The sequence below is a fragment of the Hyperolius riggenbachi genome, chromosome 9 (assembly GCF_040937935.1).
Source record: "Hyperolius riggenbachi isolate aHypRig1 chromosome 9, aHypRig1.pri, whole genome shotgun sequence".
Lineage (NCBI taxonomy): Eukaryota > Metazoa > Chordata > Amphibia > Anura > Hyperoliidae > Hyperolius > Hyperolius riggenbachi.
Window position 1 is genome coordinate 52123703 of NC_090654.1, and position 13767 is coordinate 52137469.

A 13767-nucleotide genomic window follows, 5' to 3' on the forward strand; every position below is an offset into this window, starting at 1 on the left:
TATTTTGCACAGGGGCCCACTGCTGCCTGTGTCCGCCACTGCCTCTGGCCCAAGGGCCCCGATGCAGTCGCTACCGCTGCACCCCCTATTGCTACGCCCCTGGTTCCAGCCCTGAGATGGAATTTTGTTCAGAACTGCAAAAATCAACCAGCTGAGAACTATCTCATCAATCAGAGGTGCAGTACATCTAGGTGCCACTGCGGCTTTAGCGCTGTGAAGCTCCCGGAAGTCGCACTTGCTCTTGTATTCAGCCGGCTCTCTGGTTCCCTCTCTTCCTCGGGTTGTCTGTGGAGAAGGCGGACAGACAAACCAGAGCGGTGAGTGAATCTTTCTCCATCCTCCGGTATTACAGCGGCTATGAGCCCCGGGATGGCACTAGGCTGTGTGGGTGTCTGCGGGGGGCAGCTGTGAGGGGGTATGGATGAGGTAGCAGGACGGGCGGGGGATAATGTGAGCAGTGTTATGGGTGCCCCCTGCTTGTGTAGGCCGGTGCGGATACGCGCTGCGGTGTGCTGGTGCCTCTGTATATGTGCTGCTGGAGGGTGCTGACCTGGCTGGTCTGCCTGTGTGGGGGTGATGGTGTGCCGGTGAGAGACATGTAACTAGACAGGCCAATGCCATCGGGTACTGCGTATGTGCGAGTATGGCTGTATGCGAAGCTCTGCATGGCAGGTCTATCTAAAATCAGCACATGGTGAAGTCAGCATAAAAGCGCAGCAGCTGCAGATTATGCAGATTATCCAATCAAAATATTTCATTTTAATGTTCCAATTATGCGGCAGTCCAAATAATGTCCTTTGGCTTTAATAGACCTGCTCCAGTGTTACATTAACACTTGTTATACCTTGGATATTTAAAACTTGTAATTCCTAAAAACAGCCTAGATTGGACAACATGGATACTTTCAGACAGTGGTGTAGCTAATGAGCTTTGTGCCCCAGTGCAGGTTTTATATTGCCCCCCAAGCATTCTATATGTAATTTTTGTGTACAGAAACCTGCCATGGCCTACCACAGTATTAGGAGGGGGGTCAAGTAAGGGCTGGGGAACAGTTATATTACCACTATTAAAAGCATTTATAGAAGTGACTGTTACTGGCATGGGACTTTTTTTTTTTTTAGAATCTAACATTAAAAAAGTGGCATTGGGAGGGGGAAGCCCATGAATCCTATTGAGTCTCCCCAGAATTTTTTTCCAGCCGGGTGGCATGAAAAAGTAGCCAGGTAGGGTGAGATGAAAATGCAGGGCCAGTGCTTCTCTGCACATTTCTGCTTACAGCAGAGGTGGAGTTGAGCTGATGACAGCCGGGTGCTCACCAAAACTAGCTGGGTGGAGCACCCGGCTAAAAGCCTGGGGAGAACACCGCTTGGGATCAGGTAGAAATAGCTGGGTCGGTCTCCTGCGCAGTAGAGCGGACCCAAATGGGATCAGCTATTTGTCGCAGATCCCGAGCCGGGGAAGGCAAATATTGCAGGCGCTCCTGTGCCACAGCCTGACAAACTGTTGGCTGTGGAGGGGCCCAGCGAGACCACTGTGGGATGTAGGGTGATGGGAGAAGCCTTGGTGGGATGCAGAGGCTTCTCCGTGAACAGCTGGAGAGCTGCCGATCGCGGCTCGCCGGCAAAATGTAAACAGGCGGGGAAGAAATCCCCGCTGTAAGGCAGATCGGCGATCCCTGGCCTCTGATTGGCCGGCGGATTGCCGGCATATGATAGGCTGAAGCCTATCCTTCAATGCGCAGGACGGAAATCCGTCCTGCGCAGCTCACATGGGGAGGGAGCGGCGAGACGGCGGAGAACGCTGCGGAGGGGGGCTTTGAAGAGCCCCCCCGCTAAGCAAATGCAGCCGGCGGCGATCAGACCCCCCCAGCAGGACATCCCCCTAGTGGGGAAAAAAGGGGGGTAGTCTGATCGCCCTGCTGCACTCCTGATCGGTGCTGTGGGCTGTAGAGCCCACGCAGCACCGATCATTGAAAAATCCCCTGGTCGGCAAGTGGTTAACATGCAGCCATGTAAAGAACTATAACCCCAGCTAAAACTGCTATCCTGTAAGAAAACGAGGGGGTTAATACCCCCCAAATCTCCTCTGTGGTGCCTGGGGAGTGCTACCTGAAGAGGCAGAGTTAAGCCCTGTAGCTCTGCCTCTCAGCGAGTCAATCCCCCGCTGATCGCTGCCTCTCCCCACCCCTCTGTCTTCCTTCACAGAGGGGGCGGGGGAGAGGTGGAGATCTGCCTCCATGCGCATTAATCGCCACGCAGATCTACAGCTCATAGCTCTGCCTCCAGGAAGAGCAAAATCCCTGACCAAGAAAGTTGTGGATTTTGCAGGGGGCGTTTGGGGGCTATTAACCCTGCGTTTTGCTGCGGGATAGCAGCGTTTTAGCTGGGGTTATAGTTCTTTACATGGCTGCATGTTAAAATAGTGAATTTAGGCTAGCTTCAGAGTCTCTTGAATACTGCTGTTGAGGGAGGGGCCAGGTGTGGTTGTAACCTCTGCACACCACTATTGATACACCACTGCTTCGAGAACATATTCTGGGGGAGGGCAAAGTTTAAAACTTAGTTTGTTGAAGTGGCCAGTTACTCCAACATCCAGGGTATTCCCTCTAACCCAGACTAGAATCATAAACACATGTGGAAACACATCACCCCATGAAATCCCAATGTTTCACACCATGAAATAGAGGCTGCATCAGGGGTGCATAAAGTGTGATGCAATGCAACATTGTTCAGAAAAACAGTGTCGTGGCTATCTTGACATGCTGTGCTTGATGGAATCAGAATAGTGACTGACTACACTGTTCATTTACTTCGAGTGAGAGGAGCAAACTTGTCTTTACATCGTTTTTTGCTCTAGAGAAGCCTGAATTGACAGGGGCTTAATTGGAGCTCTGGGTCCAATCCAATTAGAGCTGGTCAATGAGTGGCAAATTTTGCCTTGTGAGGTAATGCAAGCTGTGTGCAACTAGATATTGGGCCTATAAAAATCAACAAAGTTTACATTTAAATTTGTATGCTAGCTAGAATTATTGGCACTTTAGGGGACCCAGCTGGAAACTTCTAGGTTTTCTATTTTAATTAGTTTAAATTCATTAGGAGTTGGGGTCGTTTTTTTCCCCCTCTCGCTCGACTCCAGGTACCCAAAAAATTGCTCAGACTCCACAATCCTGGTTCCCTATGAGGTTTCCAGCTGGATCCACATAAGCGCTTTTTCTGAGTGCTTTGTGATTTATTTGTGCTCTGTAAAAATTTCTTTCATTAAAATCGTGGTACAAAACTGGCGATTTGTACCGCTATTTTAATGAAGGTGAATGGGAGAAATCTTTAAAAAGCTAATGAATCACAAAGCGTTTAGTGTGGATCCGGCCTAAAGGCATACATTGGACAACTTGGCTGATTAATATAAGTGGATGCAAATCGGTGCCACCAAGTGCATGCCCAATTGACAATGGGCTCTATTCTCAATGAGTTTCCGCATGCGGTAAAGTACATGCGGGAAGTTTGCACCCAAAATACCGGCAAGTTGGGATTCTCAAAATGTTCCGCATGTTTTTTCCGCATGCGGAAAAAGTGTGATAAAAGTGCGGGATTCATGCGGTAAAATTTCCGCAAAAGTCGGTATTTTCCGCAATAAAAGATCAATTCTCAAAGATGTTCAGGCGCATCTTTTCTTCGTTAATTACCGAATTTTTATCACCTACAAGAAGTAGGTGATATATTCCGCATCCCATTGACTTTAATGAAGTGTGGAGGCTTAAGGGCTGTGCTTGGTGGACTTTAACTTTTTTTTTTTAAACACTTTTTCATGCGACCTTTTTACCGCATGATTCCCGCATGAATAATGCCTGTTTCCGCATCTTTTTTCCCGCATGCGGCAAACATGCGGAAAATGTTAGTGAATGCTAAAAAAATGCGGAGTTTACCGCTGGCGGGAATTTACCGGTAAAATTTTGCGGTACTTTTGGCTCTTTGAGAATAGAGCCCAATGTGACCAATTTCTGGACGAAATTAGTCAATAGCGGATGTTGTGCCGACCTGCTTGATAGTGTGTGATAACCGCAGCATGCAATTTTGGGGCAATCGAATGCAATGAGCCCCTAGAAAAGTCAGTCATGTGACCCAGAGCAAGCATAGTAGGTGGTATCACCCTCTAGAATGTTCAATGAGTCGCTAATAATCTAATTCAGACTTGATGCTAAATTATTGCAGATATATGGAACTAAGACCTGGATTGTATTCACTCCAATTCCAAGCTGCATAGAATCTGCTTCAGCTGTAAATTAATTGCATTTCGTTGACTTGACTACTCTGCATGCTTCATAGTGATCAACTCAAAAAGGTGTAGGGAAATTCAGGTGCACCATGCGCCACCATAGGCTGTAATATGAATTATGGCTGTAGCGACACTCATTAATTTGGGAGCCATCAAAAGACAGCACCCAAATTGCCATAAAAATAGCGTAATTGAGCCGCCAGCAATAGCTGACACCCAAATTGCGTCTTTCCCAAGTCCATGGCGGTCTGAAGGGGGAATAGTAGTTGAAGCCGCCATGACTTTTGCAGGAGCAGTGTGATGTTTTCGGCTTCACCCTGTGCTGTTTTTGCATGTATGCCTCCCAAGGTTCCCAAACGCATAGATTTTTCCCATTCAGTTCTTTGCAGGTTCGATTGCTCTGATCAAAATAGATTGGTTGAACTGTGGTTAAACTTGATAAAAAATCGATAAAAGGGTGGAAAATCTAGCAGGGCTGTGGAGTCGGTACAAATCTTCCGACTCAGTTTCTAAAACCACGACTCCAACTCCGGGTACCCAAAATTGCTCCGACTCCTCGTCTCCGACTCCTTAGTCTAATACTTAAATGGGCTGTGGATTTTGTACAAAAATCATGCGACTCCGACTCCTCCGTTTCTGAAACCACGACTCCAACTCCCCAAAATTGCCCCGACTCCACAGCCCTGAAATGTAAGCCCATAACGTTGCTCTGCGTCGAATAGTGCAATGCTGTAGTTGGAGTTTTTAAGATTTCCTGCTGGGATCTATTAAAATCGATGTGCTTTGTGTGGGGAGAAACTTTGAATCCGAAAGATACCATTTATTGGCTAACTTAAGCGAAGTACACACTTGAGAGCTAAGTCTTTGGAAAATGAAAGCTCACAGACCAATTTTACCACCTTCCATGCCGTATGAGAACAGTCTATTAAACATTTGTCGCCTGAATATGATCCTCACGTCCAGGCGGCTGCTCTGCTGCGGTTCCACGCTGCGGCGCGCTCCCGTGCCTTTCCCTGGTAGCCCTGAGATCACTGAACATGAACATGTGGCGGAAAACACGAGAGATCAATAAATTGTGATAAAGTTATTAGCTAATGAATGGGAGGTGAAAATTGCTCTGATGCATAAGGTGAGAAATCCCAGCGGGCTGAAATGGTTAAGCCGAGCACACCCATCAGATACTCTTTCAAATGTGCTGTACGCATGCAAAAGATCAGTTCCTCCCTCCTTTTTTTTTTTTTTTTTTTTTTTTAATTAAAAAAAAAAAAAAGCAACGATCAGACCTTCCAAAGTGTCCTATTAAGGAAAAGGAGGTAAGACTCATGTGCTGAGCCATATGGCTGTGTGGCATGCTGGACAGAGATGCACAGCCCTGTATTGTAAGAAATGGCCTAGTCACTGGGGGGGGGGGGTTGGGTTAAGGTGGCCATACACTGGTTGATTTTACCGATCGATTCTATAGAATTGATCGATCAGAAGTTGTTTCTATCAAATTTCCCATTCGATCGATTTGATCTATCTGACAGGATGGAAAATCTAGGTCTATCTGCTGCTGGCCCATAGAGTTGCATTGGATCTAATGATCCAATCATGCATTTAGATCGATTTTCCAATAGATTTCAGAATGAAATCTTTTCCTAGTGTGGCACATGTCAGATTGGACTTGACAGGCATCTGCCAGAAATCTGATGGTTGAATCTGCTGCAAATCTGTGTATGGCCACCTTTACAGAAGATTCAACCATCAGATTTGTCAGACGCCTGTTACGTTGAATTTGACAAGAATCTGTGCCACACACTAGGAACAGATTTCCTATAGACTTCAGAATAAAATCTATTGGGAATCGATCTAAAGGTGGCCATACATGTAATGGTGCGTACACACGCACTATGGCCGCCAACGACTGGTCCGTCAGACCCTCCGGCTGGGCGGACTTTCAGCAGACTGTAGTGCGTGTGTACGTTCTGTCTGCGGACTGATAAGGCTGTTCCTGAACGATCGTTCAGGTACAGCCTTATCAGTCTGCCTACAGTGCGTACACACGCACTAGTCTGCTGAAAGTCCGCCCAGCGGGAGGGTCTGACGGACCCGTCGTTGGCGGCCATAGTGCGTGTGTACGCACCTTTAGATTAGCAGCAGATAGATCATCAGATAATTTCTGATCTATCTGATGTGTTCAGGAAATTATTTTTTTTTTTTTTTTTACTAGGAACAGATTTCCAATAGATTTTAGTATGAAAGCTATTGAAAATCGATCTGATGGCATTTGTTTGCCATCAGATTTCCATTAGGTCCAATGCAAAATAAGCAATTTCAACAGATCCACCTAGATTTTCCATCAAGTCAGATCGATTGAAATCGATCGGAATCTGCTGCTAATCAGCTCAGTGTATGGGCCCCTTAAATGCGTTATTGGACCATTTAGATCCAATACAACTCTACCTACCTAGATTTTCCATCCTGTCAGATGAAATTGATCGAAATCAGCCACAAATTGATTGGAGAATTTGATGGAATCGATCAATGGCTGAAATCGACCAGTGTATGGGCACCTTAAGATCCAATGCAACTATGGGCCATCTATCTGCTGCCAGCAGCCGATCGACCTAGATTTTCCATCCTGTCAGATCAAATTGAGATTGGCAATCGATTTTCAATCAACTGATTTGATCGAAGGCTGAAATCGACCAGCATATGGGCCCCTTTATGCTGGGCATACACTAGTCGATCCGGCGGCTCGATTAGCCGCCGGAACGACTCCCGCCGTGTCCGCGCGTGCGCCCGGATCTATTCCCGCTCGTCCCCGCCGGCGCTTATCTCCCGGTCGAGCGCGGAATCCCCGCGGTGATCGGACACGTCTGATATCAATCGAGCCATCAGGTTCGATTGATAAGCCTGCGTGACTGCCATGTATGCCCAGCATTAGGCTTTGGTCCTGAAGTGGTTAACAGACCTTTATCAGATCCACCAGGCTGGATCTTCAGCTTAGGCTGAGCTGGAGGGGGTAGCAGCTAAGAAGGGGGGCAGCAGGCACAGGGGAGGGGGATGGAGCCCTCCTTCTACAGCTATTACCTTCTTTGGGTTCCACCTCTCGCCACGTGACTTCCTGCAATGCCACCCTCTATACTTCAGTGGGCGGCATTGCAGGAAGTTGTGGCAAGCGGAGGAAGGAAGTAGGCAATTGCTTTCCCGCTCATTGCATTACTTTACATGCAAATAGCTAGAGGGGGAGCAGGGACCGGTGACCCAGCTGACCCCTTTCCTGGCAGCTACCCTCTTTCAGGCTACCTGAGGACACCTAATGGGAGGGGGGGGTGTTGAGGGTAGTAGGCAATCTGGATCTCCCTCCATTTTTGTGCAAAATAGCCTGTTAAGAGGGAGATTGGTTTTTGTATTGCCTTTCACTACCTACTTTAATTGGTCATCTGAGGTAGCTAATAGCAACATCCTCAGCCATATTGAGACGTGTACGGTATCTCTCGACCGCCACCCCGCAAGCAATCTGTTCTATAGTATCTGTTTAATGTCATGCTGACTTTCAGCCTTTTCTACTGTGCTGTACACAATTTCAAATTTCAATAAAATCTTTGAAACACAATAGCTCAGCAGAGGGTGGAGGTGGGCTGTACCAATTATCTTCTGACGAGTTAAAGGAAACCTGTAGTTAGATGTATAAGGGGGCTGCCATATTTATTCCCTTTGTAACAATGTGTGCTTGTTTTGATATGTCATTTCCACGACCTTGGTATGAACTGATGTTATGCTGATGTTTTTGTTACAGAAGTACAGGAGAGATTGGATATGGATAAAACTGTGGCAGCTAGCTAGAGTTCTTATGACATGTTCCTAGAGACAAGCAGAATGTAGTTTGTTTTTCCTCTATCCTCCATTGTTCGGGCTGGGGAGCGTCCTGTGTTCTTCCAGCTTGCAAGATGGAGGGGACAACACTGCAGTTTTACCCATTCCGTGGCTGGTTTCTGGTACTGGTTCATGGAAGATCTACTGCTACAGCTTCACAATAAGTTCTGTTTGATGTTTTGGGGGTACAGCTGGGATGAAGGCAAGGTTTGCTAGGCTTGTAGGCATACATGTAAGGGCTGGTTCAGACGGACGTTTGCAGAGCGTTTACAGCCAGCGTTCAGGGCTTGGTGTTAAACGCTCCCATTCAAGTGAATGGGAGCGTTTGTACCAAGCTTTCAAGCGCGTTTACACAAACGCGGCGTTTGGGTCCCGATTTTCCCTGGCGTTCAAGGAGCCCCTGGAAGCTACATGTAGCTTTCAGGGGAGGTTAACCGTGACGGCTAATGTCCCTCTAGGGGAAGAAAAAACGCGACCGCATCCAAACGCACACGAACGCTGCTAAACGCAACGCCAACGAACGCAACGCCTCCAAACGTCCATCTGAACCAGCCCTAAAATGGGTGCTGGAGATAGCTGCTAGTATATTGGTACAATTACCGATACTTTACCAACGGGCAGTAGTAAAAATATCTGTAAATTTTGCTGATTGTTACCATCACTAAACTTAGCATGTTGGCAGTAAAACTATAAAGTGTCTGAAAACCAAATGGTGTTAACACCTGTTTTTGTTTTGTATTTTTGTTTAGGCACCATGCCTGCTCTCAGACCTCTCATAAAACCTAAGATCGTTAAAAAGCGGACAAAGAAGTTTATCCGCCACCAGTCAGACCGTTATGTCAAGATTAAGGTTGGTATGAGCGTCACAATGTCACATGTAGATGGAGGTGCCTCCCTGCGTGGAATCCTTTTTCGCACAAGAATTATAACCTGCAACTTTCTTTTTCTGCCACAGCCCAATTGGCGCAAACCCAGAGGTATTGACAACAGAGCCCGCAGAAGGTTCAAGGGACAGATCTTGATGCCCAACATCGGTTACGGTAGCAACAAGAAAACCAAACACATGCTGCCCACTGGTTTCAAGAAGTTCCTTGTCCACAACCTCAAGGAACTCGAGGTTCTCATGATGAGCAACAAGTGAGTACTGTTCAGATGTTTGGTTATTACTATGTTTATAACTCTTGTGACTACGCTGTTTTTATGTTGAGTTCATCTAGACAAGAGATTGAGAATATGGATATTGTGTACCTGAATATTAAAAAGACGTTCTGAACACCAGGGATGGGGGCATTGCACAGGAGTGCCTTTCCTGCTAATGACTCTCCCTACCCCATTAGGCAGATGGGGAGAGGGGCGTAAAGCGCTGTCGAGAGGACACAGGCATGCTATCTAGAAGGGAACATGCCTGTGTCATGTTTTCCATGGTCTGTCTTAAGTAAAATTTAAACTCAAGTGTTTAAAGAACTAGGGACAGTCATACTATCCCAGGTTAAAAAAAAAAAAGCATATAGAAGTAAATAAATGCTTGTTCTACTTACAGAACATATGTATAGTACAGTCCATTTTAATTTCCGTGAATCTTATGTAGTAAAGAACTGGTCTAGGCATTTTTCACAGACAGGACACAGAACATTTTATATTGCGCTTTTCTCCTTGAGGACTCAGTGCCAGAGCTGCAGCCAATAGGGCGCACTTTATAGGCGGCAGTTTTAGGGAGCTTTGCCCAAGGACTCCTTTACTGAATAGGTGCCAGCTTGCTGAACAGGAAGAGACTAGATTCGAACCCTGTGACAGAGGCAGAGCCCTTAACCAGTGCACTACCCCTTACTAAAGCCAATCCTGATGTAATTTCCTCCCTTACTCCTCTGCCTGAAATGTGTATGCAGAACTGCACTGTCATATCTAGTTTGCTTTGTAAACACATGAGCAGAACATCGTATTTCAGCAGCTTCTGCCGAAGGTTGGGGTGACTTATCTTTTAGTTCCTTTCTGAGCCTCCTGTCACACTGAACTGCCCTCAGCCAATTGGCAGGTAGCAGGAATGTGGGAGGGAAAGATAAAAAGGGTTGTGTGAGGCTAGTGCATTCGTTTTGCTACCGGGCCTGGCACCGACAAACCTCGCTTAAAGAGGAGCTGTCAGCCATATATCCCTTGCTCAATTCCCTATAGATGAGTTCCCATGTGCACATGGATCTATACTGGGGCAGCGCAGCCTAACATCAGTAATTAAGCCTGACACATGCAGGGCAATGAGGATCCAAAGTAGCACTAGATCTCCAGATCTGGACTGTGGGAATAACAAGTATTTCACCTCAACTCCGCAGCCAGAACAGTATTGCAAACGTCGCATGATCTGCAGCAGTATCCAATGCAAAAAAACTGGTGTGGTAGAATGGATAACTTGACATAGAAGTTGCGAATGAATCACTTAACACCGCCTATAGGGTGTACTCGGCAATTTCAAAGTACCAGTCCAGTCACGTGTATTGATGAGGCAAATTGGCCACCAGCTTGGATGCTCAAAAGGCTCTCATTGCATGAAGCAGAAATGGCAATAGAAGTAGATAAATACTTGCTCTACTTAACGTGAATTGCACTGTCCATGTTTTCATGTTAGTGATTTGTTTACAGTTTAGAAAATACTCCTTAGCATTTCCCTTTTTTTTTAAGTTTGGCTATTTTGAAGCCAATTCTGATGTCCTTTCCTCCCTTCTCCTCCTCTGCCTGATTTGCTCCCGCCCTTCACTATAGAAAGTGCATTGTCTCAGTGTAGAATATTGGCCATACAGAGGCGTGGGAGAGGAATACTGGTGGGAGAGTCTTTAGCCAATCAGGCTGCATTAGCTAAGTCTGTGGAAGTAGATAAGCAAAAAAGGACAGCCCTGCAACTTTTTGTGTACCAAATGAGTCAGGTAAACTGGGGAATGATCATTTAACAAGAAAAGTAATAGTGGATTGAACTTTTGGATTGCCTGGTTAGCATCCTTATTACTTGTTTACCAGATAAAAATGATTTTATACCTTACAGTGTAAAGGGTCAGAAATAATCGATTAGTCCCATCTGGGAAATTGCATAGTGTGCCAGGCATAAAACATCAGGTATACAAATTGTTTTTTTTTTTTTTTTCTGGGTTTTGGAACAGGTCAACTATAGTGTAATGCTGGGAATACACGGGGTCGTTTTTGCGGCAGATGGTTACATAATTTCCGACATGTCCGATTTCCCCGCTCGATTCCTGAGAGGTGAATGGAAAAATGGAGTGGAAAAAAACGATCCGTGTATTCCCAGCATGAGGCCTGGTACAATTTTACCACCTCCACGTAGTATGAGGGATTAACAGACTTTGAATACCTTGAACCGATTGTGTGGATCATAACCCTAAAGGCCCATACACACGTCGGATTTTAGCGAACGACCCGTCGTTTGAACGTTTCGTCGTTCGGACGTTTTTGCGTCAAATCCGACGTGTGTGCAGACTATCGTTCGGGTGATAAGACTGGTTACCAGCGATCCGCCCGGCAGATCGTTGGTAACCAGTCTTATCACCCGAACGATAGTCTGTACACACGTCGGATTTGACGCAAAAACGTCCGAACGACGAACGTTCAAACGACGGGTCGTTCGCTAAAATCCGACGTGTGTATGGGCCTTAATACTACAATGAGGTGGTAAAATTGGTCAGTGATTGGCCAATCTAAATTGAGGGTGTGTACCAGGCTTTACCCTTGCTGATAAGGAATTGTAGCCATAAACACACAAATGGCTTCTGAGAGCAGGAAAGGGATAAAAGTGGGTTAGTAGTTAACATATTTCAGCTCTGGCATAATTCAATGAATGTGTAATTTAAGTCAATGAAACATTAAAACTTTAAATATATCAGTTTAATATTTAAATCTACTTTAAGTAATTTTTATGATGGATAAAAGTTTATCACCTTGGTGTTCGCTTTTTTTTTTTTTTTTTTTTTTTTTTAATGAAGGTGACAACATGAGACCGTTGGGCTAACTTGCTGGTTGTGCGTCGGTGTCACAGCACTGCAGTGTTGGGGAAAAATTTGATTTATCTGTAATGTCTCGCCTCTCTTCAAACTTTTTTTTTTTTTCCTCCCCTTTGCAGGTCTTTCTGTGCCGAGATCGCTCACAATGTCTCCTCCAAGAACCGCAAGACCATTGTAGAGAGAGCAGCACAGCTTGCCATCAAAGTCACAAATCCCAATGCAAGACTGCGCAGCGAGGAGAACGAATAAACCACCTTTGTTTAAATAAAAGACAAACTGTACCCCAGGCTGTTGTGTGTTTTAGTGTTATTGTCTGGGTAAAATCCCCAAACAAAGCTGCAAGTTCTACAATATATGACCATTTTGTTATAAGGTTAAATCGATGTGTTAAAACTTAACTTACTTGAAACTTCCTATTGGCAGAGGAAGGTTGAGTGGCAACTTAGCCATGCCCACTCTGGTTTCCTGATTTGGAGGTCATGTGACCGTGTTGTCATGTATGGTAGAATCTTTAAAGTAAACGTCAAGGGACCTAGTTAAGTAGTTTAAAGGGAAGGTTTACGCAGATCACAAAAACAAACTGCACTTACCTGGGGCTTCTTCCAGCTCCTGGTAGTTGGATCAGTGCCCTCGCCGCAGCTCCTCTCCCGGCGTCCAGCGGTGAAGCTGATCTCGCTGGGTCGGCTTCTGTGCGCTCCATGGCGGGGGTGTCATGTGGTGTAGACCCGATGACTTCACGTGACCCGCGCCGTGGAATGCAGACCCGGAAGGCGAGGTGGACCCCAGGAGGGAGAGGAGCTGCGGCGAGGGCACTGATCAACTACCAGGAGCTGGAAGAAGCCCCAGGTAAGTGCAGTTTGTCTTCTATATAATGTGTAGATCTTCCCTTTAACTATAGCAGCAGTTTATATCATCTGTCATGCATTGTATATTCATACAGGTGCATGGTGGGGAATGAGCACCTGAACTCAGAACTTTCTCTACTCTAAAAGATATGCAACTGCATAATAACCTTTAAACAAAAACATTTTGGTTACAGCTGATACAAATGCTGCAATAAAACTGCAGTGTCTACTTCCTGATTCATGAAAGCAGACCTCTTAACAGCCTGTTCTTTCAAATAAGCTTATCTGCCATCTCTGCAGTAGCAGTCATGTGACATGGGAGAGATCAGATTACAACTTAGATTGTGATTAGACACAAATGAGGGGGAATTACACAGGCTAAAGGCATACAGGGTGCATATCTGTTTTCCTTCTATCCTGTGCAGTTCCACTTTTTTTTGTCTTTAAACAAGGTTCTACTGGAAACGAGCAGAAAAGATATCCTGCGCAGATGCTGGCATCCACAATTTTGACCTTTAAAGATAGCTGAGCATGCATTGGAGTGTGCTAGTGGGTGCACATTGTTTGGAGCAGCATGGATAGCGATTTTGTCCTTGCCCCAGCTGTCATACTCTAGTGTCCCCATGTAGCTTCTGAACAGGCCACTAGAGCTCTGGGCTCCCTGTCATGTGAACCTGGAGCTGTGTCGGGATAGAAACCAGAGCAAGGACAGATGGCTATACGTGAGCCAATGTGTAGCCTGCATACAGGGGCTCACATCACCTATGGCATAGGATGAAAACCACACTCTTGGG

The 13767-nt window shown here is 45.9% G+C and overlaps 1 protein-coding gene across 1 annotated transcript; it reads left to right on the top strand.

Moving 5' to 3' along the window:
* Positions 1-218: 218 nt before the first annotated feature.
* RPL32 (ribosomal protein L32) lies at positions 219-12414 on the top strand. The gene is made up of 4 exons (XM_068251535.1): positions 219-317; positions 8880-8980; positions 9086-9267; positions 12248-12414. The coding sequence occupies exons 2-4, from the start codon at positions 8885-8887 to the stop codon at positions 12375-12377; spliced, it is 408 nt and encodes a 135-aa protein (XP_068107636.1). The 5' UTR covers positions 219-317; positions 8880-8884; the 3' UTR covers positions 12378-12414.
* The last annotated feature ends 1353 nt before the right edge of the window (positions 12415-13767 follow it).

What these genes read in the sequence shown, in the direction of transcription:
- RPL32 (XM_068251535.1), top strand. Translation starts at nt 8,885, where the DNA reads ATGCCTGCTCTCAGACCTCTCATAAAACCTAAGATCGTTAAAAAGCGG. An exon ending in ACCGTTATGTCAAGATTAAG is followed by an intron (nt 8,981 to 9,085) that starts GTTGGTATGAGC and finishes TTTCTGCCACAG; the next exon opens with CCCAATTGGCGCAAACCCAG. An exon ending in GTTCTCATGATGAGCAACAA is followed by an intron (nt 9,268 to 12,247) that starts GTGAGTACTGTT and finishes TCCCCTTTGCAG; the next exon opens with GTCTTTCTGTGCCGAGATCG.